This window comes from Dipodomys merriami, unplaced genomic scaffold (assembly GCF_024711535.1).
Source record: "Dipodomys merriami isolate MVZ:Mamm:240054 unplaced genomic scaffold, mDipMer1.0.p SCAF_34, whole genome shotgun sequence".
Classification (NCBI taxonomy): Eukaryota; Metazoa; Chordata; class Mammalia; order Rodentia; family Heteromyidae; genus Dipodomys; species Dipodomys merriami.
Window position 1 is genome coordinate 7,387,504 of NW_027204937.1, and position 26,871 is coordinate 7,414,374.

The following is a 26,871-nucleotide window of genomic DNA, read 5'->3' on the forward strand; positions in this document are numbered from 1 at the left end:
CCCCTTATTGGATTTGAGCTCTTCACTCAGAGGGCAAGGCCAGGGTGTCACCTGTGGCACTATGAGAGGTCATAATCTAGCTCTGTGTGTGTGTGTGTGTGTGTGTGTGTGTGTGTGTGTGTGTGTCTGTCTGTGTCTGTGTCTGTGTCTGTGTGTGTGTACGCGCGTGCCCGCACCGGTCCTGGGGCTTAAGGCTGGTGGCCTAACATTTGAGCCACAGCTCCCCTTCCGGCTTTTTGGTAGTTAATTGGAGAGAACAGTCTCATGGACTTTTCTACCCAGGCTGGCTTTGAACTGTGATCCTCAGATCTCAGCCTCCTGAGCAGCTAGGATTCCAGATGTGAGCCTCTGATGCCTGGCTTGTTCCAGCTTTTAGAATGGGCACCTTCCGGTTATTCTTTTTTTTTGGGGGGGGGTCTGGTCGTGGGGCCTGAACTCTGGGCCTGGGCGCTGTCCCTCAGTTCTTCAGCTCAAGGCTAGCGCTTACCACTTGAGCCACAGCGCCACTTCCGGCTTTTTTCTTTTTGCTTATGTGGTGCTGAGGAATCAACCCAGGGCCTTGAGCATGCAAGGCAAGTGCTCTACCACTGAGCCACCTTCCAAGCCCATCCTTCCGGTTATTCTTTTGCCACCTGTGTCTTAGAAAAGCCTCCTGTGCTCACCACATCTTCTTCTTGCCCTGTAGCCAAGAAGACCTGTGCAGACAGTGACTTCACCTGTGACAATGGCCACTGCATCCCCGAGCGGTGGAAATGTGATGGCGAGGAGGAATGTCCCGACGGCTCTGATGAGTGGAAGGCCACTTGCAGTAAGTTCTCCTGCTTGGGTTAGTGGAGGGTGGGCCTTGCCTCACTTTCTTATCTGTTCACTTTCCTGAGAAGCTTGTGAGACTCCTGTGAGGAGATCAAGGGACACTTTGTGCCAGGGAGAAAGTGGGAGGCTCCTGGTGAATGTCAAGTATATCTGGTTGCTTGTTGCTAGTTTGGGGACTTCACAAACCTCTTGCAGGTTGACCCTGTTCCTCCAGCATCAAGAGTTAGAAACAGCCCACTGAATCCCTTTGCTCAGATGTGACTACAGTGCATCCTCCAGGCCTCCCCTGCTCTTATGCTCCAGGAACCTAATCGTAATTCCAGTGGCACTAACGCAAATGACTGCGGGTGCTTGTTAAGCATTTACTGAGTGCCACATCATGCTAAGCTCTTTGTGTGCCTTAGTTCCTTTTGTCCTCAGAGCAGCCTAGGGAGACAGGTACTGTCACTTTCTGAATTTTGTAAAGGAGGACACTGAAGCCCAGAGAGCCAGGTCTCTGAGAGCCCAGCTCTTTCCTCTGTCTTGGTTGGACGGAGCACAGGAGCTCCATCTTTCACGACCACGGAGGTAGCCAGGGGTGAGGTGGAGGGCCCTGGACCTGCCTCGCATACTCTGCTCTTTGTCTCTCCATGCTTTCTTTTCCTAGCTCTAATCCTCAAAGCAAACTTACACCCAGCAGGTCATTCCCTGACATTTGTTAAATTAAAAAGGAGATGAGAAGGGGGCGGGGAAGGACCCAGTGGTCCAGAGGCAGAGCTTTAGCAGTGCAAGCCTGAGACAAAAGGCTGAGGTAGGGGGTGGAACATGTGGAGGCTGGGGGCTGGTAGGGGACCCAGAAGCCTCTCTTTAGGGGTAACAGCTGCCCCAGAGGCAGAGGCAGGGACAATGGAGGCTGGAGTCCCATCTAGGGCTGCAGTTGGTGATAACTGGGTTTCCTTGTCTCCTAGCAACAGAGCTACCAGCCTGTGTGAGAGAAAGAAAGGGAGAGAGAAAGGGAGAACAAGAGCGGACCCCCGCCCCAGACAAAGGGCCCCTCATCGTCTTGCCCAGCTGCCCTGCCCTCTGCAGTCATGCTGAGAGCCCCATCCTTTCCTCACTCCGCCACATAGCCAGACTCCATGCTATCCCGAGGTGCCTGGGCAGGAAGGAAGCCTGCTGCTTTGTCCTGAGCTTCAGAAGGAACAAAGCCTCACCACGCCCACTGGTGACTTCCCTCGTGGCAGCCTTGAGAAGGGAGGTAGACCTCACTCAGAGAAAGAAACTGAGGCTCAAACAGGTTTGCCCACCTGGCCAGGGCTGTCCAGCTAACAAAGGGCAAGTCAGATACAACCGGGGAAGAGGTATGTAGTCAGCCAGCTCTACTGATGGTATCCCACTGTCTGGACACTGGGGACAGAAAGCAGAGGGAGAGGGTGTTGTTAGTGGGGGGCTGTATTACTGCCTGAAGGCTGTGCTGCTCCCCCTTCTCCCCATACCTGATGATGTTGCCTTTCTTCCTGCCCCCCCCCCGCCAGCCTCCATCCCTGTTTTCCCCTCCTCAGTTTTCCTCTCACCACCCTCCCTTCCCCTCATCCAGGCAGCTCAGTGTTACCTTCCTCCCTCTCACCCATCTCAGCACTTGCTGCCTTCCTACCCTGTGAGCTGTGGGGAGCCCTCCTGTTCCACTTCCCCTGCCTCCTAGGTCCCCCCTCAGTTAGCAATTGAACAGCTGGAGGCCTAGAGAAGTTGACAGACTGATTTCAAAGCCTTGTCTATCCCTGGCAGGTCTCTTTCATAACAAACACAGGCCTTCAACCTCTCAGAAGTTTGACCCATACCAGCAAGCCTGTGAGAATAGCAGCCAAGGAAACACTCTAAGAACAGAGAAGCCCAGCTCTTCCTCCAGCTATCCTGGTCATTTCCTATAAGCTCCTGCCTGCTTCTCACTCTTATCTGAGCTCCTCCCTCACCCCTTTTTAAAATTGTGCCTTTCATGGGGTTGAAACTCAGGATGTGGGCAATGTCCCTGATCTTTTTGTCCAAGGCTAGTTCTCTACCACTTGAGCCACATATTTCATTTTCAGCTTCTTAGTCGTTAATTGGAGATGAGAGTCTCAAGGAATTTTCTTCCCTAGTTTGTCTTTGAACTTCAGTTCTCAGATCTCAGCCTCCTGAGTAGATAGGATTGCAGGCATGAGCCACCAGCCCCAGCCTGAGCCCTGCTTTTAATGTTCCAGAAATTAAAAGGCTTCACAGTCCCAGGATTGCTGAATTCTTCATATTCTGAGGCCTTCTTTCTCTTTGATTCAGGATCTCACTTCCTGTGCAGTTACTTTGGTCAGAATCAGGCAGAGCCTGTGGCTAGGGTGGGCTGCTTAGGGGAGTTGGCCACAAGGGTCAGGCAGAATTTGGGGCAATGGAACCTAGTAGCAGGCTTGCTCACAGCTTCCTAACTGAATGTAAACCCCGCAGCCAACCCGCTGTCCATTTAATTGGCATTGCCATAGCAACCCCCTATCGCCTACCAGGTTTCTGGGGCTGTGCCAGCTCCCAGGATAGAGCTCCACTCCTCACCCCTAACAGAGATATTACAGATAGTAAAGCATAGTATTTGCTATCTGATATAGTCGGGTCAGGTCCTTTTGTCTGTGAAACTTCATGCATCTTGTCCAGGTTTCCTGAATCTCTGTTTCTTCTGTAAAGTGGCATCATGGTACCTGCCTTACGGGGATGCAAGGACCCAATGAGAAAATCCAGTGCTGGAGTAAAGTGTTCTATTTATTGTGATATTGGACTCTTAAGCCCTCTGCCTCCGACGTGATAGTTTATTTTAGACTATTAAGACATTGGAATATTATGGTATTCAAAGAGTGTAGGTGAGGGAGAGAGGTGTTGGGAGGGAAAGGCATACCGAAATGGGTCCCAATTGTTCCATTTCCTCCTGCTATGCTGTCTGCTGTGCCTGGTCAGGATTCCTCCCAGCTCTTTTTCTGTCAGGCTCTGAGTTTTGTTCTCATAAAATATAGCCAGAGTCACAATGGGAAAGCCCAGAACATTTGCCTAATGAAAGTAGCATTTCAGCTCTAATTATAGCTCCCTTGATTGGAGTCCGCTCTGACCCACCTTCAGGCATCTGTTGGGAGGGGTGTAGCAAGCAGAGGAGAAAGTGCTTCAAGGGGAGCAAGTTACATCTCTGGGTGCTACTTACAAATATGGATTTTTTTTCCTTTCATCTTAAAACCGGGACGGGGGCCTTTCTTGATGAGCCAAACTCACCTTCCTATTATAGATTAGGAAATGGCAGTCTGGAGCTTTTCTGCCATCACTCAGCAAGTTAGGGACTACCCTAGCTAGAAGCCTTTTGCCTGATCCCATATGGCGTAGCTCCCTTCTTCTCAACCGAAGAATGGTCTCTTAGGTGGAGCAGGAGCTAGGCAGAGTGACATTGGTGGTTCCTATAGACTGCGTCTAAGAGCTGGCAGTCCCCATTTGGAGACTCTTTGGAGTTTGACACTTTAGACTTGCTTGATCAATGAGCAGCCACCAAGTACTTTCATTCTTTTTTTTTTTTTTTCAACAGACATTTCCTTTTTTTGTTCATTTGTGAACTTATGAATTGGAGAAAGACCCATGGGTTTGGATTTCTGGGGCAGGATTCTCAGGAAATTAGTAAATACCTTCAGCCACTCCAAAGTAGTTTCAAGGCCCCTCACCAGCATTTGGAGGTACCTGTCTTTTTGCAGTGGTGTTCTTCCCTCCTGCCTCATAGAACCTGAGGCTAGAGATCCCTCTTGGACACACCTGTCACAGAAGGAGAGGCCATCCGGGGATGAGAGCTGCATAGTGGTGAAATCAGATCTCTCTCATTTATTTTATTTATTTTCTATCAGTTGTGGGGCTTGAACTCAGGGCCTGGGTGCTGTCCTTGACCTCTTTTGCTCAAGGCTAGTTCTCTACCACTTTCAGCCACAGCGCCACTTTCGGTTTTCTGGTGGTTAATTGGAGGTAAGAGTCTCACAGACTTTCCTGCCCGGGCTGACTGAACTGTGAGCCTCAGATCTCAGCCTTCTGTGTAGCCAGGATTACAGATGTGAGCACCAGCTTATGTTTCCTCATTTAAACTACCCATTTCATTACATAGATTATTCAGGCCTTTTTTTTTCTTTTAAGTGGAGCTGGAGTACATAGAGAACCTTAGCATTAGTAAATAAAACGGGGACTCGGTTCTCTGTGACTCTAAATCCCATACTGTTTTTTCCTCTATCATGTTGCCTGGGGCCTTGGCTGAAAGTAAGCCTCAGAGGGCCACCCTGCACAGCCTGCCAGAGCAAAGATATAGGAGCTGTCTTATAGCTACAAGGTGTTAGGGACAGACCAATAGGGTTTACTTTTCTCATGAGCAATGGTTAAGTACAATAAGTTATAAATGTAGATGGGGGATGGAAGTCCAGCTGTGTTCCTCACCATAGGACTTCAAGCAGACCTCTTACCTCTCTGGGCTTTGTTCTATTCATCAGCACTTCCTAGAGCTCTGTAGTACAGAAGCCTAGCCTGGAGCCTGGAAAACCACGTTCACTCTTAGCTACATCCTAAGAGAGGCCAGCAGAGGAGTTTTAGAAGAGTTTCAAGATATTGGAGCACCAATATCCAGTTCCTGTCTGAACCTTTGGCTCCTGCCATTCCAGATGTTCATCAACATTACCTCCAAGGCCCTTCTGGCCTGGCATTCCAAGGGTCTGGGCTGTTTGGGGGTGAGGTGATGGTATGCAGCACTGCTGAGTCCTTGAGAGCCTGTAATTAGAGCTGTCTATTTAGGGACACAGCAAATGTCTTATTAATTATAAAGAAAGGAAGCAGACGATTGTTTAATCATTGTCCTTGCTGAAAGGTTATGCTATTAACTATATAAATATTCATTAAAAGTTCAGCCAGCTGACTGCTACACTGGGGTCTGCAGAACCAGACATCCGGATGTGGTTCATATGTCCAAGGGCCCTTTTAGTCACTTGACCTTTGGAGAAGAGAATTTGAGGCTAGGTCTTGAGCACACAAAGTTTGATGGAAAGGGCAGGACTGTAGTAGTTAGGGATGCCGGTTTTGAACTTGGGGCCTGGGTGCTGTCTCTGAGCTTTTTTGCTCAAAACTAGTGCTCTATCACTTGAGCCACTTCTGGCTTTTTGGTGGTTAATTAGAGATAAGAATCTCAGAAGCCGGGCGCTGGTGGCTCACGCCTGTAATCCTAGCTACTCAGGAGGCTGAGATCTGAGGATCGCGGTTCAAAGCCAGCCCGGGCAGGAGAGACCGTGAGACTCCTATCTCCAATAAACCACCAGAAAACCGGAAGTGGCGCTGTAGCTCAAGTGGTAGAGCGCTCGCCTTGAGCTGAAGAGCTGAGGGACAGCGCTCAGGCCCAGAGTTCAAGCCCCACGACCGACAAAAAAAAAAAAAAAAAAAAAAAAAGAATCTCAGAGACTTTCCTGCCAAGGCTAGTTTTGAACCATGATCCTCAGTTCTCAGCCTCCTGAGTAGTTAGGATTGTAGGCATGAGCCACCAGCACCCAGCTGGGACTCAGATTTTGCCTCTCAGTTGTATGTTTGGGCCAGGTCTTGATCTTCTTGATCCTCAGTTTCCTCATCTGTACAATGGAGTACTTACCTGTAGAAATGATGCCTTGTTCAGTCCAGGGAACACTGCTGATATGCTAGTCCATTGTGAAAAGTAGCCCTAAAATTGGTACACACAGCCTGAAGGCTCTGCTTATTTGTCAGAGTGAGGGTAATGGTGTGTCTTAGTTGAATCTGGCTATTGTAAAAAAATATCTTAGGTAGTGTCGTTTGGACACAGCAGAAATCTATTGCTTGTAGTTGTAGAAGCTACAGAGTCAATGTATCATAGATGGTGTCACCTTACCATAGCAGAAGGGACAAGGGAGCTCTTTTATAAGGGCATTAACCCATTCAAGAGGGCTCATGACTTAATCACCTCCTAAACATCTCACCTCTTAACACTACCACATTGGGGATTAAGTTCCAAATTAATTGAGAAGCAGGGCCGGTGGTTGGGAGTAGGGGGGCATAAGCAAATATAAAGTATTTTGTATAGAGCAGCCTGACACACCTTAGGTGCCTAGGACATGAGACTCCTGAGCTTCCTGAAGAGGTTCAGTTTCCTAAGATCTGGTTTAGGGATGAGTGGTAACCTGCTCTTCCATCCTATTGCTCTCTCAGTCACTTGGAAATGTCTACAATACCTGTATCACTTTTATGGTATCATTGTATGTGAAAGAGGTGAAGAATTCTATGTGTTTTGGATGTACACATTGATGTACAGAGGTTCCCAAACAGAAATACCTGGGAATCACCTGGCCTGGGGGTGGACTGTTAACTAAAATACAGATTCTGTACTCTGCCTTCAAATCCTAGAATCGGCTCATAGCTAGGGCCCAGTAACCTGTACCTCTGACAGCTTCCTGGCCTCCTATCCCTCTGGGAGATGCTGGTTAGCTTCAGCTTCTTCATGTCTTGGCGGGACCCAGAAATGCTTCCTTGAGGTTCTGTGGTATGTGGCTGATAGAGGTGACCTGGAGGGACTTGCAATCTTCAAATTCCTAATCCTCTTCACATCACAACTTGACATGATAGCCCAAGGTAGCTTGTGTTTAAAAGGTCACTGAGTGTCAGTACTTCACTGAACTCTGTAAAGGGAAACTTCTGTAAAATGAATCTGGAATTCCCAGTGGACTGCTGTGTACTTCATAAAATGTGCTTCTAAGGATAACCTGGGGCCCGCACTTGGGTGGCCAAGCACAGCATTGTCTGCCATGGCATAGTGTCCGAGGCCCTTCATGTAGACACATATACCCCTACCCCATTTTTCTGTGACTGTTCACCATCCCTTGTAGTCTCATCCCAGCTATAGAAGTAAGAGGAGAAGAAACTAGTCTGAGGTCAGAGTTCAGATTGAGACATGAGTTGTCCCTGCCTCTGGGGAGCAACAGACTATGCTTAGTCTCTGGCATCATACACAGCTGCCAGAATCCTCATACCATTCTTTGCCAGCTGTGTGACTGAAACTCAGTGCTTACCCCACCATGTCTGGTCTACAGTAGTGCTGAATAAGTTTATTCGCTGAATGAATAAACAAGACTTGTGCAGATAATAATAGGGAACATCTAGCAAACACTGGGCCGAGTGTTCTTGGCAATGCTTTATAGACATTAACCTGGTTATCATAACAATCCTGTGAGACAGGTTGTAATGCTATCCTCACTTTATTGATGCAGAAATAAATATTTCTGGCCAAAGTCACATAACCAGTCAGCCAGGCCCCAGAGCCCATGTCCTCAAGCTCCATGTTGGAGGATAGGACATAATCCTTACCCTGTGTCTGGCACATCCTAGAGACCCGAGATTGGTCATTCTGTATGTCCCGGAAGTCGGTATGTGCCAACCATGAAGGTCTGAGGTGCATCTGCCTCAGCTATTACATGGATCAGGGCAAGGTCAGGATGAGAGTAGCCCCTGGCCCCAGGTAATGTTCTCATTTCTTCTTCCAAATTGAGAATCAACCCTGGGGCTTCAGGCCCCTGACGGAGTCAGCCTCTGATTGCAGCTGCAGTAATTATAGCTGTGCAGTCCCGCTGGGCCCTGCCACACAGCGGCTGACCCCAGCACCATCACTCATCTCTGAGAGAGATGCTAAGGGTGAATTGGAGTTGCTGGGGCCTCAGTGAGCCCCTTCAAATCCACTGGTACCGATCTGGAGCCTCTGATCTGGAAGGTGAACTGAGGTCCAAAGGCCCACAGCTGGAAAAGGCAGGGAAGATTGCGGAACATGGTGGCCCCAAATCACCAGAGCTACAAGGGGAGATCTGGAGGGGTGAGAGGGTGTGGCTGGGTGCAGGAAGAAGTCATTGGACAGAGAAGGGACTTGAATGTCAGAGACCAGGGGCCTGTGAGAGAACATTACACAGGGCAGTGGTGGAGGAAGTCAGATTTAAGATTTAGGGGCAGACAGAGGCTCTGGCTAAAGAAACTGAAACAGGACAGAAAGCTTTGATGGATTTCCCAGGGCCTTTCGCCAGGTGGCTGGGACCAAGTGGAAGGTCTGGTTGGCACTACGCCCTGTGTTTCCCCTTGGCTAACTTATACACATCTGTCTTCACAGCCCGGCAAGTGTGTCCTGCAGAGAAGCTGAGCTGTGGACCCACCAGCCACAAGTGTGTGCCTGCCTCCTGGCGCTGTGATGGGGAGAAGGACTGTGAGGGTGGAGCAGATGAAGCCGGCTGTGCTACCTGTGAGTCTGGGGTCAGAGCTCCAGGGTCTGCCAAGCCTAGCTGGGCAACCTTGAGGAGTGGGGCCTGGGAGTGAAAAGGAAAGCATAACAATCAAGACATAGTAACCGCCAGGCACTTGGGAGACATTTTCTTCTGTCATCCTCACAATCACCTCATGAGTAGCCATTATCATCCTCATTTTAAGGGTGAGGAAACTGAGGCTCAGACAAGGGAGGAAAAGTGCCACTCAAGGCTGAGTGATGGAACTGAGATTCAAATTCAGGTCTGGATAGCAAAGCTCTTTACCATAACTGGCATCTGCTCATCCATTCCACAAGTCTACCAATCTCTGAGCAAGGGCAGGGGACCAGGGAGCATGCTGTATGGACGAATGGTGGTGGTTTGAGCCAGGGCACTGGCATTGCTGGGGAGGTGGGATAGATTCCTGGGGTGGGAAGAATGACTGTTGCTGAAATCTTGGATGTCACAGGGCAGGGAAGACATTCCCAGCAGCCTCAGCAGGGACAGATGGACGTGGTCATCGGGATAGTTCCACATCACTGAGCTTTAAACATAGGATTATCTGCTCCTCGGGGAGCAGGCCAGCAAGGCCTGGGCCAATGGGGGCTGTGGTCCAGCCTCACTCATTTTAATTCGATTGGTAGCTACTATGTGCCAGGTACTGGGTCACAGAGGAGAGTAGACTGGTTATACTACTGGGGCTGTGAGGCTGGGCTGGGATTATGAGTAGTCACTCAGGAGGGCTTTTGACAGGCACTTTGCTCACTGCTGCCTCTCTGTGAGAATTCTAACTTCCTGCTCCAGACAAGAAGCTGTCTCTTCCCAAGACTTGACTACTAGCAATCTGAGATTCTAAGTCTGGAGTTTGGATGGATCTAATGCAGGAACCCATTTATAAGGAGAGGGAGCAGATCTTGTCTGGGACCCGCAGTTTTAAAGTCCCAGTGGTGACACTGGCTTGTTTCTTCAGCTGTGATCATTTACTAGGACAGGAACATTACCCATTAACTACTGGAGCCAGGGTATTAGAAGGTCTTCTTAGGCTGTTTGGCCACAGCTCCCTGACACCTGGGTAGAGGAAGAATTCTACCATCCCTGAGGCTCTTTCATTTATGAGTGCTGTGAGTGGCTCCCTGGGCCTAGGTGGTATTAACCTTAGAGTTCCTGATAGCTTCAGAACCTCAGTATTAATAAGCACTTCCTACCAGGACTCTCACAAAGCAGGAGTCCTCCCATCCTGTACAGGTACAGCTGAGTGTAGACAGGCAGGAGGTGAGCTAATCCAAGCATCAGCCTCATCTTGAGAGGGGCTACAGTGTCATGGAGGGTGTTCTTGTCCCACCCATGTCCCAGTATCCCAAAAGCCCAGAAGGAGATAAAATGCAGCTGTCAGAAACTTGGTAGAGCTGTCAAAAATACATGACATGAACTGCCTGTGTTGTGGAAACTCAAGTCATCACTATATATTATATTCAGGAACAATGAAAATTGACATTTTTTTCCACCAGAAAATAGAAACACAGACTCAGGGTGCCTCCATGTGGAGAGATCTGGTACTGCTACCACCCTGAGAGCTGTGGTCACAGCCCCTGCTTCTCTGACCCACCTGACACAGGGCCAGTTCTTGGCCAGTGTCTGAAAACAAAAAGGAAGGGAGGAGGTTAGGCATTCATTGTCTTGAAAATAGCTCACATGCCAAGACAGGAGAAAAACAAACAAAGGGGGAAAAAATAAATAAAAAGCAGAAAAGCTGAGGAAAGGGATCAAAACAGAAAGGAAACACCCCAAACCTAAGTTCTCTCATCACCATGGACTGCCTATATGGCCCTGGAAAAGTTTCTCTCCTCTCTGAAACTCAGCTTTCCTACCTAGAAACTAGCAGCTGGACTGGTCTGTAAGGTCATCCTTGCTCTGAATTCACCCTAACTGAGGGAGGAAGCCCAAGGCACCAGACAAGGCCCATGACCTATGCCCTTAATTACTAAACACCCCTAACTATCCCGGTCAGTAGATGGCAGTCTGTTACTATGCTCTGCACTTGCACTCCCTGTTGGGAATTCCATGCCAGCCTTCAGGACATGGGCTGTGTGTAGCCTGGGGACAGATGGAGGACATGAAACTTAAACACATGGGCTGGCTGTCCAAGGAAGACAAAAAGGAACAGAGGCAGAGGTAGGTTTCCCAATCAAAGAAGTACACGGTGTGTTACGGAGAGGATGGAATTTGGACCCTTAAAGGATGAGAATTCATGAGTGAAAAAAATTATAGAGGCAGTGGTGAGCAAGAGGTGGGTCCCAGAAGATTGGAGAGACTGGAGCAAAGGCTGGAAGGAAAGACTGCACAGGGGTTAATCTGTAGGGTGGCTGGAGCCTGGGGTAGGTTCAGGAGGAAGGTGATGGGCCAGAGCCATGGATGCTTGGCTGGGACTTGGCTGGAATGAGCAGGTTATTCACAGCCAGGCCATCAAGGAACATCCCCAGCCCCCGTCGCCTGGGCTTAGACATGTGAACAGAGCATTTCCTGGCTTTGGGAACAGCTTTGGAGCTCTTCCTTTGTCCCGCCATGCTGCTGGCCGCCAGGAGGAATTCGTAACTCTCACTGCCTGAGGTCTGGGGAGCGCAGCCAGGGCAGGTGTGTGTTGCCCCGGTTTGGAAGCTTCCGTGCCCCCAGAGCAGGCCTCTGGCAGGACCCGTTCCGGCCCACAGGCCAGGGTGGGACCCTCCGTAGCAGGGTGGCAGAGCCTGGGGTCGCGGCCGGCCGACCGGCTCTCTGTCCCGCGCAGTGTGCGCCCCGCACGAGTTCCAGTGCAGCAACCGCACCTGCCTGGCCGCCCTGTTCGTGTGCGACGGAGACGACGACTGCGGGGACGGCAGCGACGAGCGCGGCTGCGCGGGCCCGGCCTGCGGGCAGCACGAGTTCCGCTGCGGCGCCGACGGCGGCGGCCCCTGCATCCCCGAGCGCTGGGTCTGCGACCGCCAATTCGACTGCGAGGACGGCTCGGACGAGGCGGCCGAGCTGTGCGGCCGGGCCGGCGCGGGGACCGCGGCGCCCGCAGCCTGCGTCCTCACCGCCCAGTTCGCCTGCCGCAGCGGCGAGTGCATACACCTGGGCTGGCGCTGCGACGGCGACCGCGACTGCAAGGACAAGTCGGACGAGGCCGACTGCCGTAAGCCCCCTCCGCACCGCCCAGCCCCACCCAGGGCTGCGGAGCCCGCACCGGCCCGCCGGGCCTCCGCGTGCTTCCCCTGCCTGCCTGCCTGCCTGCCAACACGTGGCCCTGCTTTAAGCCAGGAAGGAGACGTGGGCCGGGAGAGGGCAGGCCGCTGCAGGGGCCCTCACGGGTTCTGTGCGTCCTCTCCTCCTGAGACTCCTCCTCTTCCTCGTGTGCTCAGGAGCTCCTCCCACGTGCTCTCCCTCCCTGTTGGGCCTATCTCATTCTACAAACTGTTCCAGCTAGACTAGGTCCCTCCAGGGAGCTGCCTCAAGGTCCTTCTGCCTGCTCACAGTCCGTCATAGGCTGATGGCCTCCTGTGTACACCCCTCAGCGCCCCTCCACCCCTGAGTTCTGGCCGGAAGCGTGGGAGAGGAGGTTGGCTCTTTGTGGCCTCCAGATTCCCCACTCCCACAATGCCTGGCTCGGGAAGAGGTGACCGAGGGGACAAAGTCATTAAGTTATGAGCATTAGGACTCCACAGAAGGCCACGTGTCTGTTGTGAGAGATAATGGACAGGGTTAGATAGACCTGAGTTTTAGTCCTGGCCCTGCCAGCCGGAGCACTGTGTGACTGCAGACAAGGCCGTTCCCCTCTCTGAGCTTCAGTCTTCCCGTGTGTAAACTGGAGGTGCCTTGGCCAGGTGTCCTTAGGGGGCTCCTAAGTTCAGCCACTGGTGTTCTTGCCAGGGGGTCTAGCATGAGGCTGGGGAGAGCTATCCCAGCACCACACTGACCCTGACCTCTCCTCTTGCCCTCTCTCAGCAGCAGTAGGGACCTGCCGTGGGGACGAGTTCCAGTGTGGGGATGGGACTTGTGTCCTTGCGATCAAACGCTGTAACCAGGAACAAGACTGCCCAGACGGGAGTGATGAAGCTGGCTGCCTGCAGGGTGCGTGTGGTCAGAGCGGAGGAGCAGCGTTCTCCTGAGTTCCCCGCCCCCACAGCCCCCCCACACCTGGAGAGAGCAGAGCTGAGAGGCTCCCCCTCAGTCCCTTAGATACACTGCCCCCAGATCATCGCTTGCCCCTTCTTCACCTGGCCCCCTCTCCTGTGTGGTTCCAGAGGCACCAGCACTGGATTTCTAAGGATTTGGGCATAAAACTGAAAGGGGGCTGGGAGGACATCAAAGGTCACTTCAGGAAATCTAGGCCCTGCCATCTTCTCTCCCAACTGTTCACACCCAGGCTTTGGGTTGACTTCCCTCACTCATCCTCAGACTAAGCAAAGGCTGAATCCTGTTCTTCTAGTCATCACCTACCTTTTATATGAACAGAGGGGACCCTTAACACACTAGTCATCAGGGAGAATGGACAAAGATTCCCCCCTCTCCCTGAGCTTATTCCAGCCTTTTAAGGTCTCTGTGGGACTGTTGTATGGTCTCTCCCAGGGCCCCAGTGCTGCCTAATCAGAAACAGATACTCCTCCTCCCCCCCGACCCCCCCTGTCCTGCCAGCTAGACGAGGTTCAGCATCCTGGTTATCCCTGGGATCCTGTCCTGTGAGCAGAGCTTCCACTGGCTCTGAGCTATTCCTGAGAGACCTGTGGGGGCTGATGCTGGGACTCCATTCATCTTCTGTGGGCCCTGGCCCCACCTTGCCCTTCCTACACATGGTCTTACAGGCACTGTGCACTCTCTTGTCTGGCCCGACAGAGTCAACTTGTGAGGGTCCCCGCAGATTTCAGTGTAAGAGTGGCGAGTGCGTGGACAGCGGGAAAGTGTGTGATGCTCAGAGGGACTGCCGAGACTGGTCGGATGAGCTTCTGAAAGAGTGTGGTATGGTACCTGTGTATACCCAATAACTGGACTAACCCTCCTGCCAACTCCCCACTCCTGGCCTCTGGGTCCCAGGCCCTCATGTGCCATTCTGCTCTGACACTTTCTGATCTGACTGTCTCTGGGCCTGTGTGCCATCCTGTGGCCTCAGAAGGGGCTCTTTATCCCTGGAATGAGTTCTGTTCTGTATCTCTATAAAGCTCTAAGTACCTTCCTTTCCAGCCTGGATGCTCAAATGTTAGGCTGTTCCTCACAAACTTGGTCTTTCCTCTTCATTCCTTCCACATTTAGACCTCTGAGTGTGTGCTCTCTGCAACTATCTTTTCCTTGGAGTTCCTGTCCTGCTCCCTGGTCTCTAAGGCTACCAGCCCCGTGCAGTCAACCCTACAGAGGGAGAGAGGAGGAAGAACAGAACAGCGGGGCTGCCAATTGAGACACGCCCCAGGGCCACTGCTGCATCCTGAGTGAGGATAGGGCAGTCCTAGGAGGTGGCACCATCCCGGGACCTGCTGCAGAAAGCACACTTTCACACTGGACTAAAGTAAGGAATGGAGTGAGGCAGCTGTCTTTAAGGCTAGAGCTCGCAGGTGGGTTCCAGGCGAGAGAGAACAGAGGATCTAATGTGGACTCCAGATGTCATGGGTCATTCTTCTGTCGCTCTCAGGCCAGTAGTTCAGGGGATTCGGATAGAGAAGCCCTGAAGACAGAGCCTAGGCCTGTCCCTGCCTCCTAAGAGACTTCGCCAGCACCTTCTCTCCTGGGCACTCAGGAACTGAGTGCTTTGGAGTTCCTGAGAACAGTATCTCTCGTTCCCCTTCACGGATTAAAAACCAAACTGCTTGAAAGGAAGAGTAGCTTCATGAAGGTTACTCAGTTCCATCTGAGCTTGTGGAAACAGACACGTTCCCTGCCCCTAGGCTTTGTCAAGAAAGACTCAAAAGAAGAAACCTAGATTTTTAGCTAGTCAGGGACTACTAGCCTACTAAACTCTCTCTTTTGTTTTTTGCATGACATGTCAAAGAGAAGTATGCATGTATGTGCTTGTGTCTGTGTGCCTCCTTTCTGTCTCTGTGCTGGTGAGAGGTCAGTATGTCTATAGCCACATCTCCTGAGCAAGGCAGGGAAATGCCATTTGCACATCTGTGTGTGTGTGTGTGTGTGTGTGTGTGTGTGTGTGTGTGTTCAAGTCTGTGTAGATGTGTCAGTATAGTCCCCAAGTCTCTCTGTGTCCCTGTATATAAGCTGGTGTGTGTGTGTGAGTGTGAGTGTGTGTGTGTGTGCATGCAGGTGTGAGCATGCAAGGGTGTATGCATGCTGGGGAACATGACATCACTATTTCTTTTCATGGAAGGAAGCCTCAAATACCATTCCTTCCCCTTCCTTCCTCTCCTGGCTCCTTAACAGAATCACCTCCAGGCTAGACAGAATTATGGAGGGCCAGAGACTTCCCTTCAGGCCTTCAGGGGAAGGTAGACAGAGATAGACAGATCGGGACTTCTTTCCTTTCTCTTCCCCCAATGCATTTCAGCCCTGGAGGGACTGCTCGTCTATCATCAGAAACCAGTCCCTTTGAGCCAGAGTTTCTTTTCCCCTTTCAGAGCCAGCCTACATATGCCACTCCAGTGAGTGCTCAATACACAGAACTAACGTTGCTGCCACCTGCACATGGAGAGGAAGGAAGTGAGTGGGTGCATGAATGAGGCAGTGAGTGAATGAGCAAACAAATGAATGAAGGTACCCAGGAAGTAATATAGATAGTATGAGAGGTCAGAGTGCGTAAGTGATAGAATAACTCCTGCAGATAGTGTCCTCCCTAGAGTCTACTCTGAAGGTACTGTGTCTCAGCCCACTCCCAAGAGTGTGAGTGTGGGGCTTCCCAGGGCTGGACTTGGCTGAGCTACCCCTGGACCTCCTAGTCATGGGGTTGCTGTGATCTTGTTCTTTCAGTTGCACCAGCATTCCAGGGAAACAGGAGGAGGCCCAGGGGTAAAGGGGACGTTCCCTGAGCATGGCTCCAGCTGGAGGTGGGGGCACCCCATAGCTGTGCATGGCCTGGGTTGGGCAGCTCAGACCAGCTGTATGCATGGCCAGGCCTGGCTCAGCTCGGCTCTGCTTGGCTTGGCTGGATTTGCAGTGCATGAGCCTGGTGGGCAGAGGGGTGGTATGACTCTTTCCCTTGGCTGTGAAATTAACCTGTGATTCTAAAGCTCAGGAGATGCTGTGAGAACTTGGTGAGCCTTGGTCCTGGACTCCTGACTTCCCTTAGGACCTTCCAGAAGGTGGTGAGGGAGTGGAGGATGGGGAAACCAGATCTAAAGCACCTCCTGGCATTTCTTCATTCCTTGCAGCAGTGGGTAATCCTGAGACCAGGCCTATGATGAGGTGGAGGAATAGGCACAGGTGCTGAGATTAGAGGAGTTAAGAAGACAGTAGGGAGAAAACTGACTTGGCAATAGGGCTGGGAAGGTGGCTCAGTGGTAGAGTGCTTGCCTTGCATGCATGAGGCCCTGGGTTCGATTCCTCAGCACCACATAAGCAGAAAAAGCTGGAAGTGGGGCTGAGGCTTAAGTGGTAGAGCGCTAGTCTACAGCTGAAGAGCTGAAAGACAGTGCCCAGGCCCAGAGTTCAGGCCCCACGACCGACCCCCCCCCCAAAAAAAAAGAAAGAAAAAGCCCTGGCCTGCCAGGTATCAGTGGCTCATGCCTATAATCCTAGCTACTCAGGAGGCTGAGATCTGAGGATCACGGTTCAAAGCCAGCCTGGGCAGGAAAGGCCCTGAGACTCTTATCTTCAATTAACCACCAGAAAAGCAGAAGTGGGGCTGTGGCTCAAGTGGTAGAGCACTAGCCTTGGCCTGAAGAGTTGAGGGACAGCACCCAGGCCCAGAGTTCAAGCCCCATAACAGATAGAGCGGGGCAGGGGGGGGGGCGGGAGGGGCGGGGAAGCCCTGGCCTAAGAAACTCAGATACTATAAGAACAGCATGGGGCCATCTTATGTTGTTTGGATTCCCTCTGATTGGCATACTAAGCTTGTGCTCTGCCCAGAATGGGACATAAGCACATAAGCAAGTATATCCAGAGAAAGGCATCTGAATGGCAGGGGACCAGACATGTGCCTTTAAGGAAGCTTTGAGGGAGTTCCCTGCACCTGGTCAAACCACAGAGCATTGTTCAGAATGGGGGAAAAGCTCAGGAGACAGATCCTGTAAATAAGAACTTTGCAAAAGCTGGAGGTGTTCCAGAGTGTTCAGTCAGCTGCTCCAGGAGGAGCATAGACTCCCTGAGTCTGGAGAAATACAAGCAAGGGCCTTTCAAGCAGGCATTCTTGGGCTGTCTTAAGAGTTGGACCTTATACATACAGCCCCCTTGAACCTGAGATCATAAGGAAGGATGAGCTGTATGAAATAGATTTCCAAAAGACCTCAGGCTGGTAGTAGACAGAGCCCTGGTTTGTGAGGCCAAAGACCTGAGTTCTGGTTCCATTCTGTCCTTGCTAGTGTCTGGTCTGAGCAAGGACCTGCACTCTTTGGACCTCCTCTATCCCTGCCCTCTGGTTAATGAAGCTGAGGCTCAATGAGGTCTCCAGCCCTCCTGGTTCTCTGGGAGTCCTGGCTCTGCTTCTGCTCTGCATTCCCCCACCTTGTCCTCATCCCTTCTGGGCACCAACTTCAGGGGCCCATGTCCCTCCCCAGGGCTGAATGAGTGTCTGCACAACAATGGTGGCTGTTCCCACATCTGCACTGACCTCAAGATCGGCTTTGAGTGTACTTGCCCAGCAGGCTTCCGGCTCCTGGATCAGAAGACCTGTGGCGGTGAGACCTCCCCCTATCTACCCAAATAGAGGCAGAGCCTCCTGCCAGTTCTGACTTCTGCTCCTCCCCACAGACATTGATGAGTGTGAAGACCCAGATGCCTGCAGCCAGATCTGTGTGAATTACAAGGGCTATTTTAAGTGTGAATGCCACCCTGGCTATGAGATGGACGCACTGACTAAGAACTGCAAGGCTGTAGGTACGGACCATGTGAGGGCAAGATGACACCTCTGAGGGTACAGGAAGTAACATGCTTCCACATGTGTGGAACGATTGTGTATGCCTGCACACGTAATGCTCAAAGTGTAACTACACATAATAAACACAATGCACTACATATACCGCATAGCGACACGCAGAACAGCCTATCGAGACTATACTTGCACAACACAATACATAGACATAGACTTTGACTATACACCTAGCACATCACACACAAAGAATGCAATGTGAAGACCTACGCATTAGTCAAATCAGCCAACTGCATTCATCTTTTGTTTTTCTTTTTTGATAGCATGGGAACTTGAACTACCCCAGCCTGGGGCCAACTAGGACTGTAATCCCATTTGCATTTCTAGTGGTAACTGGCATGACAGGCACATGCCACCCTACCTAGCCTTTTCTGTTGGGATTGGGTCTCATAAACTTCTGCAAACTTCCTTATCTCCGTTTTATATGTAGAAGAGATGACCGTGATTGGTGGAGCTGGTTGTCTGACAAACTGTTTCCATGGGCCAACACTGATTTGTAATCTTCCTGGTCTTTACCTCCTAAGTAGCTAGAATTACATCAGTGAGCCCACAAACCCAAGCTTTCCTATTCAGTTTTTTATAGTGAACACTGGGGTTTGACAGTAAACAAAACAGACACAAATCCCTGTCTGCCCTCATGGGCTTATATTTTTTAATTTATTATTACGATGATGCTGAGGATGATTTTTTTTTTGTCGGTCGTGGGGCTTGAACTCTGGGTGCTATCTCTACGCTCTTCAGCTCAAGGGGAGCACTCTACCTCTTGAGCCACAGCGCCACTTCTGGTTTTCAAGTGGTTTATTGGAGATCAGAGTCTCACCGACTTTTCTGCCCGGCTGGCTTTGAACTGTGATCCTCAGATCTCAGCCTTCTGAGTAGCTAGGATTACAGGTGTAAGCCACTGGCTCCCGGCTGGATGATATTTTTTAATTGATGATGTTGATGATGACAATGTACTTGTACAAAGGGGTTACAATTCCATAAGTCAGGTTATGAGTACAATACTTCTTGGTCAGTGTCACTCCTTCCTTCATTCTCCCTCCTTTTCTTCTTCCTGCCCCTCCCTCAAGTCACAGAGTTCATTTTTTACCTAATGTACATTGAATATAAAGATTGCACTTGCTCATGATTTATATTTCTTAACTGAGGAGATAGAAAATCAAGATAAATAAAGTACAGTGTCTGGCAGATGGCAATAAGGGACTAAGGAGAAAAACACAAAGTAAGACATCTCCTGAGATAGGAAAGCCCAGGAGAGCACTGGTTGATAGATTTAAATGCAACCGTCAAGAAGCCCTCAGAAGAAGTTGGAAGCTTTCCATCAGAGTAAAGGCCTAAAGCAGGTGAAGAAGTGAGCCATCCAGTTATCTTCAGGAACAGTATTTCAGGCTGAAGGTACAGAGCAGTGAAGGAGCCAGTACCATTAGACAAGGAGACAAGAAGAAATGAAGTCAGAGCAGATTCCCAAGGCCTTCTAGACCATTGATGAATCAAAAAAAAAAAAAAAAACCTCAAAAAGTTTTTAGTCAAGAGGGTGTAGTGTAACGTTTAGGCTCCATTGCTGAGAATAATAAACTGCAGAGGACAAGAAAGAAAACAGGAAAAACCACTTTAGAGGTTATTTAAGTAGTTTGGAAGAGAGCTGATGGGTGGAGCAGGGCGTTGGCGGTGGGAGCATTGCTAAGTGAACAGACTGGATAGTTTGAACACTAGCCAGTGGGATTACTTATAAAATAAGTGTGAGATGTTAGAGTCAAAGACTCCTAAATTTTTAGCTAGACAAATGAAAAAATAGGATTGCTATTTCTGGCCTTGGAAAAGCCACAGAAAGAAGCAGGGTTGGGAGAATGTTAAAAACTATTTTGGAGATGTTGAGCCTAAGAAAACTGTCTCAGTGGCCACTGAGACTACTGAGTAGCAGTTGGACATATGAGTATGGAGTCCAGATACACAAATGCTATGTGCAGCACATAGATCACAACACCATACCCACACTGTGCCCTCTATAACATACATTTACACACCATATGCACTATGTAACTTATTCTTAACCTCCACGTGAGACATGTGTAACATGACACATTCCATATGTGCAGACAACATCCAACTGTCCATCTATGGACCACAATCTATATAAATAAGTACAATCAGGAAAAAGCTCCAAATACAAGATCTCTACTGCTGTCATGGCTCATTAGAATTGCCACAAGATACCCTCAGTGCACTTCTGGGAGATAAAGCATCACTGCTCACATTGTCGGGGCAGGCAAAACATAGTTTGGCAATAGTAAACTGGCCTGGAATGTTGCTTTCCTCCTGTGCCTTCCTGCACTTGGGGTCCTAATTTCCCTGCCCTGCTTGTGTCACACATACACACACTCACACCCACCATGAAGAAGTCTTCATTATTACCCAGGTCTCAAGGCCCATCCCTACATAGCTCTGAGGGGCAGATGAGGTATCAGGGCCTTGGTGCAGGCATGAGGAAATGGGGGAGTCATAGAAGATTTAGAAGAATCTATAATAAAAGGCAAAGTGTGTGTGGTGCTCTTAAGCATCTTATGTGGTACATTGTATGCTTTTTGTAGTCACTATTTCATCTGCTCCTCTGTCCTGTGAAATAAGAGACTATCATCCCTACTTTACAGGAAAATGAGGTGTAACCTAGCAAACTAGTGGCAGATGCCTGGCCTCTAGAATCCCTGACTCCTTTACTGACACTGTCCTCTCCACTTCACTACATGGCAGCTGGCAAGAGCCCGTCGCTAATATTCACCAATCGGCACGAGGTACGAAGGATAGACCTGGTGAAGCGGGACTACTCACGCCTCATCCCCATGCTCAAGAATGTTGTGGCACTAGATGTGGAAGTTGTCACCAATCGCATCTACTGGTGTGACCTCTCCTATCGCAAGATCTACAGGTGAGTGGCATGTCCCCTGCAGCCAGGCCTGGAGGGGCAGAGTGAGGGATGGTTGATGGAGGAAGGAAGGCCTCTAGGGTTTATCAGGACAGAGTTGGACCTGGGAAAGGATGCTGGATCACAGTAGCTGTGGAAGCACAAAGGCTTCACTCTGTGGGTGGGCCTAAGCTGAAAGCACTGTGAGAACAGATTTGAGCCCATATTCCTGAGCTATGTCTGACCCCTGGTGGCCAAGCCAGGAAATGCAAAGACACAGGAAATGTTGAGCCAGGGTAGAAAGAAATAGCTGGCCCTTGTGAAAACTTTCAGAGCTCATATATCAGTATGTTGGACCCTGGAGACTCACAGATGGCAGATCTACTGATACAATGATGGGAGGTGTGGGTGAATGAAGGGTATATGGGTTGATGGAAACAAATGACCAACTGCTACTCACTAACAACTCCTTCCCCCAAGCACACAGACACCAAACAGAACTAGAGCAGAGCCTGTTCAACAATTGTGAATGGAGAAGAGAATTTGATGAGGATTTTGGGTTTAGGGCTGAAGGGAGAAGATCTATAATGAACTCCCAGGATGATGTGAAGAGTCTGAGGTGTCCAGCTTGGGGTTTCTGGGATGAGGGTGCTGCTCTTTGAGATGGGAAGGAAGGCCAGGCATTGGGGGAGTCTGAGGATGAGCAGTCTGGATCTTTAGAGGGTTGTCAGGATTGGAGTCAGAATTCCAGCAGTGAACAGTATGGAAGTAACCACCCAGCAAGAGGGAGGGTGTCAGGGGTAAGGAGACCTGTGACCAATAGCATGTGGGAAGCCAAATCCAGGGAATCGTGTCTCCCCAGTGTCTGTGTATTACCAGCTCCTCTCGTCATTCTCACCGCATAGTCTCCTTCACACTCTCTTCAGCTCACACCTGCCCCCTCACCATTGTCCCTGCCTTCCTTCCCTTCTCTAAAAAGTCCATCCCTTCCCCAGGAGCTACAGTGACCTCACTGTAGCTTGTCTGATTGTGTCCTTGGATCCATTCAATTAGCCCCTCTCCCAGGATAAAATCCCAATTCCTTAGCACTCAGAGACTATCAGGATGTGGTTTGTACCTACACTATTTCCAGTCTTACATCCTTCAAACCAGCTCCATCCCACTGAACCATGATTCCAGAACGTGCCTCCCTCTGAGTATTTATACCCACTGGTCCCTTTTGTACATGCTGATCCATTGTTCTCTGGTGAACTTGTTCCTCAGGACTCAACTACAAAGCCTTCTCCCAACTCTTCAGCCTGTAGGCTCCATTTTTCCTTCTGCCATGTCATCTAATGCTTTCCACAGCTACACAACATTACACCTCTCTGCAAGCTTCTGTCCCCCTACTAAACTGAACTCCACCAGGCTAGATACTGGCTGATTTTTAAGCCTGTATCCCTACCTTGGTGGCCCAGGAAATGTGTTGAGTGGAGATTAACCAATTTTTTCTAAAATCCAAGGCTGTAATCCAGAGATAGCGGAGAGCTAGTGGGGAGAGTTCACAGGCAGCTCCAGATGGGCTCATGGGTAGAGCATGTGCCCATGGCCAGCCCCGCTCTCTCCTAAGCGCCTACATGGACAAGGCCAGTGACCCGGCAGAGCAGGAAGTCCTCATTGACGAGCAGCTGCACTCTCCAGAGGGTCTGGCGGTGGATTGGGTCCACAAGCACATCTACTGGACAGACTCGGGCAATAAGACCATCTCAGTGGCCACAGTGGATGGTGGCCGCCGATGCACTCTCTTCAATCGTGACCTGAGTGAACCCCGGGCCATCGCTGTGGATCCCTTGCGAGGGTGAGTCACCCCCCAGTGGTACTCTCATTTCCCCAGCCTTGGTGCACAGTCCTTATGTGTCTGTTACAAGAGGGTTGTAGAAGACTATAGGATAATTAGACACAGGCCACGAGGAAGAGAGTCCTTGTATTATCGTCATCCTGCTAACTTCTGCCTAAGGCTTCTGTGGGCATTTAGTTGCCAGGTTCTTCCTGGTGCTGAGGATAGACCTGGGTAAAATAGAGTGAATCGATTCTTCCCACAGTTGTTGTATCACAGAATCTGAGTGTGTCAGAGCAGGACAGGGCTCTATAGAGTGTCTGGTAGAAGCTCCAGGGGCAGAGGCCTTTCCTCGCACTGCTGTAGGTGGGGGGCAGTGTGTGTCATGGTGCTGCTGGTGTGTGGAAGCTGCTCACAGGTTTGCAGGGACAGGTTGTTCATTACTTTCCATGAGGTCTGTTTCAGTGTGGGACAGCTTTGGCAATTAGACACTAGGGAGGGATTTTCCTCACACACCCTATAACATCTTCCACTGACCTTAGGAGGTCTGCAGGACAGACAACCAAGGTCACTCCTGCTTTTCCATCCTCAGCTGCACACTTCCATCCCCACGCCTGTTGCCAAGACTCTGGGCCCCTCATCATCTGAACTGCTTTCCTCTGCACACGCACCTGACTTTGAAGGCTTAGGAATTTGGAACAGAACAGGACCCTCTGCCTCCCTCTTCAGAAGTGTTTTGAAATGACATTTGTGTATTACATTGAGTTTATCAGCATCACCAGCTTCTTCCTCTTGCTTCCTCTTGCTGTTCCCTTACTTATTAAGCAGGAAGAAGAAAACCTTCTTCAAAATTGTAACCCCTCTGTACAGTATGTTCACAAAAAATTAAAATTAAAATTAAAAAAAAACCTTCTTCAAGACCAGCTAGCTGAGGCTGCCACATTTTGGGGAGCGGGGGCGTGAATGGGAAGCCCTGGGAAGTAACTGACAGATGCCATTTACTTGAACATGTGTCAGGTAGGGACCCAGTAGACACTGAGCCACTTTATTAACCCTCACTTCACTCGATCACTATCAGTTCTTATGTAAACTTGGCGCTACATTTGCCACACCCTGACCCTCTAATCATAGTTCTTTCCAGCCCTGATCCACTGTGAGTCTGTCAGGGTTCCAATAGGAAGCCCACTACAAACACAAAGCAAGATAACTGAAGGAGAGTCTCCTACAAGAACTATGAAGGAAGGAATAGATAAGGTCTAATGCAACTCTTAGGTAGATAACAGTGAGCTCTGACTAGCCCTTGTAGGCCTGAGGGTTTCAGAGGAGAGTATGGAAGATCGTCTACATTCTCCACTGTAAATGAGGAGAACACTTACCAGGATCCTCCTTGCACTGACACTATTCTCTGGTTGTATCTCTGATTGTGGAATGCCTACAGATACATGTCTGTGCTTGCATGGACATGGGAACTCTCTTCTAAGCTACCCAAATGTGGTAGGATGGCCAAATTCTAAGGTTTGATCATTCTGAAGGATTTCAGAAGTCTTCCCGTCCTCACTGAGCACAATCCTCAACTGTTCAGGCCACTGAGCCTTTGTGACTCAGACCACACCAATCATGTCCCTAACAAAAAGTCAAATTGGGTTTTTCTTTCAGGTTCATGTATTGGTCTGATTGGGGGTACCAGGCAAAAATAGAGAAGTCTGGTCTCAATGGCGTGGACCGGCAAACACTGGTGTCAGACAACATTGAATGGCCCAATGGAATCGCCCTGGGTGAGCTCCGCTAGCTTCCTGTGGTGTGTGCCTGATCCCGATGACTTTCAGGGATTGATTCTGTGGGGATTGATTCTGAGTCCTCCTTGTGGTGCCAATAACTTGTTTCCTGAAGGTTGCTGCCCTAGGCTGGGTCTAATCTAATTCCTGGACGGTAGACAGGGATGGGGTTACAGAGGGGTGGAGATCTAGGCTATGGTCCATGTTCGTGGCCTGATCCCTCCTCTCCCAATTCCTCCCCAAGATTTGCTGAACCAGCGCTTATACTGGGTAGACTCCAAACTGCACCAGCTGTCTAGCATTGACTTCAGCGGAGGCAACAGAAAGATGCTGATTTTCTCCACGGACTTCCTGAGCCACCCTTTTGGGATAGCTGTGTTTGAGGTGAGTCCTGTGAGGGGAGGCCTGGCCTCACCAGGAAGCGGAAACCTAGAGAAGCCTTGTTTAAATAGAATGCCTCCCTCAGACTTGTGTCCAAATGGGAACAAAGGAACAAGGAAGTGAAGTGATTTGTTCATACACAAATTGAGAGGCGGTGCACAGAGGCTTTGGAGTGCAATCTGCTGCAGCTCTTCCTGTGCCCTCTGACCAACATCCCTCTCTGAGCATGTCTCATAGTGCATCTCTGCCCACAGATGCCACCTCTCTGTACCCACAGCATCTAGCACTGTATCTCATGCAGAAGGTGAAACTCAGTAAGGAGAGAAGGGAAGAAGAAACATCTGCTTCCTCAGAACCATTTACTTAAGGAAATAGCCTGAGAGATGCTCTGCAATTCAGCACACTCCTGTTGACCTTTGGTAGATCCTGGGGTCACAGAAGTAGACATTACTCCCAGGCCTCAAGAAGCTCCCAGGAAGCCAGATGCTGGTGGTTCACACCTGTGATCCTAGCTCCTTGGGAGACTCAAGTCAGAGGATCACAGTTTGAAGCCAGCCCAGGCAGGAAAGTCCTTGAGACTCTTCTCTCCAGTAAACTACTCAGAAAAGCTAGAAGTGGCATTGTGGCTCAAGTGGTAGAGCACTAGTCTTGAGAAAAAGAGTTTTAGGGACAGCACCCAGACTCTTGAGTGCAAGCCCCAGGACTGACATAAGAACAATAACAAAAAAGAAGCACCCTGAAAGGTGAGGAATCCAGACTGCTCCCCTGCCCTGACTCTTAACAGCCTTTCTTTTTGTGGAATGAGGAATCAGAACCTATCATGGTCCCACATACTCCATATCATCCCCAAAATGAACTCTGTCACCAAGGGGAGGGAAAGTGAGGTCTGTGGTAGGCACTGGCAATATTTTCTTGGAGCAGCTTCACTCAGCTTGAAATTGTGGGTAAAGTTCTGCTTCTAAGTCCAGTTCCCTGCTTCAAAGTCAGGTGTGTTGTGTGTGTTCCCGAGCATACCTGTGGCATGTGTAACGTGTGTAGGTATACCTGTATATATACTATATCAGTGAAGTATATATACTATATCAGTGTTTGTGAGCATGTGTATCAATACTCAGATAAGCTTTTACTTAGGGACAAACAGGCCTTAATGGAAGTAGATGAACATGTGAGTTTGTGTCTAGATCTGTGCTTAAGGATGCATGGTTGTACCTGTAATTGTGGATTTGCCTACAGATGCACGTGTCGTCTTGTATGGACTAATCCGGTGGACTTGTGTTTATTCCCAGAGTCTGTAAGAGGCCCAGCAGGATATCTCAATAGCTCACACATCCCCTCCAATTTTAGTTCTGACCCCAGTGTTGATAATAGCTATTGAGATCCAATCTTGGGTTTCTGCTTGCTCCAGGAAGCTCTTGAGTTAGTGAGTAGGCTTGTGGTCTTCAGGTCAAAGCATGCATCAATTAAGGGTTTATACAACATATCAGAGTGGATAGCTCCGGGAAGATATAGGCAGTTCTTGTCACTGTGATCTGAGGCCAAGCCCTCAGACTGAGGTCATGAGTTCAGGCTCTAGGCCTCCTATCTGCCACATCTGTGCCCCACAGGACAAGGTATTCTGGACAGATCTGGAGAATGAGGCCATTTTCAGTGCAAATCGGCTTAATGGCCTGGAAATCTCCATCCTGGCTGAGAACCTCAATAACCCACATGACATTGTCATCTTCCATGAGCTGAAGCAGCCAAGAGGTGAGCCTTCCTTGGTCCCAGGTCCCTGCCTGTGTCCTCTTCTGCCACAGAGAGGCTGTATTCACATTCCCGTCATGACTAGCATCCCCAGGAATAATGACAGAGTGCCTTACAGT

General features: G+C 49.9%; 1 protein-coding gene across 16 annotated transcripts in view; it reads left to right on the forward strand.

Annotated features, from left to right (window-relative positions):
- Positions 1-26,871, forward strand: part of Lrp8 (LDL receptor related protein 8) — a 76,219-nt gene that overhangs the window by 32,804 nt on the left and 16,544 nt on the right. For 2 of the 16 annotated variants that reach the window (XM_069987185.1, XM_069987194.1), the window contains exons 3-15: positions 686-808; positions 8,960-9,088; positions 11,872-12,255; positions 13,065-13,190; positions 13,953-14,075; positions 16,023-16,061; positions 17,768-17,887; positions 17,961-18,086; positions 20,887-21,061; positions 22,647-22,874; positions 24,510-24,628; positions 24,873-25,012; positions 26,614-26,755. In XM_069987185.1, coding sequence (XP_069843286.1) covers positions 686-808; positions 8,960-9,088; positions 11,872-12,255; positions 13,065-13,190; positions 13,953-14,075; positions 16,023-16,061; positions 17,768-17,887; positions 17,961-18,086; positions 20,887-21,061; positions 22,647-22,874; positions 24,510-24,628; positions 24,873-25,012; positions 26,614-26,755 — 1,974 coding nt within the window. The remainder of the gene's footprint in view (positions 1-685; positions 809-8,959; positions 9,089-11,871; positions 12,256-13,064; positions 13,191-13,952; positions 14,076-16,022; positions 16,062-17,767; positions 17,888-17,960; positions 18,087-20,886; positions 21,062-22,646; positions 22,875-24,509; positions 24,629-24,872; positions 25,013-26,613; positions 26,756-26,871) is intronic. The other 14 variants (XM_069987193.1, XM_069987196.1, XM_069987201.1 and 11 more) reach the window with 12 other exon arrangements.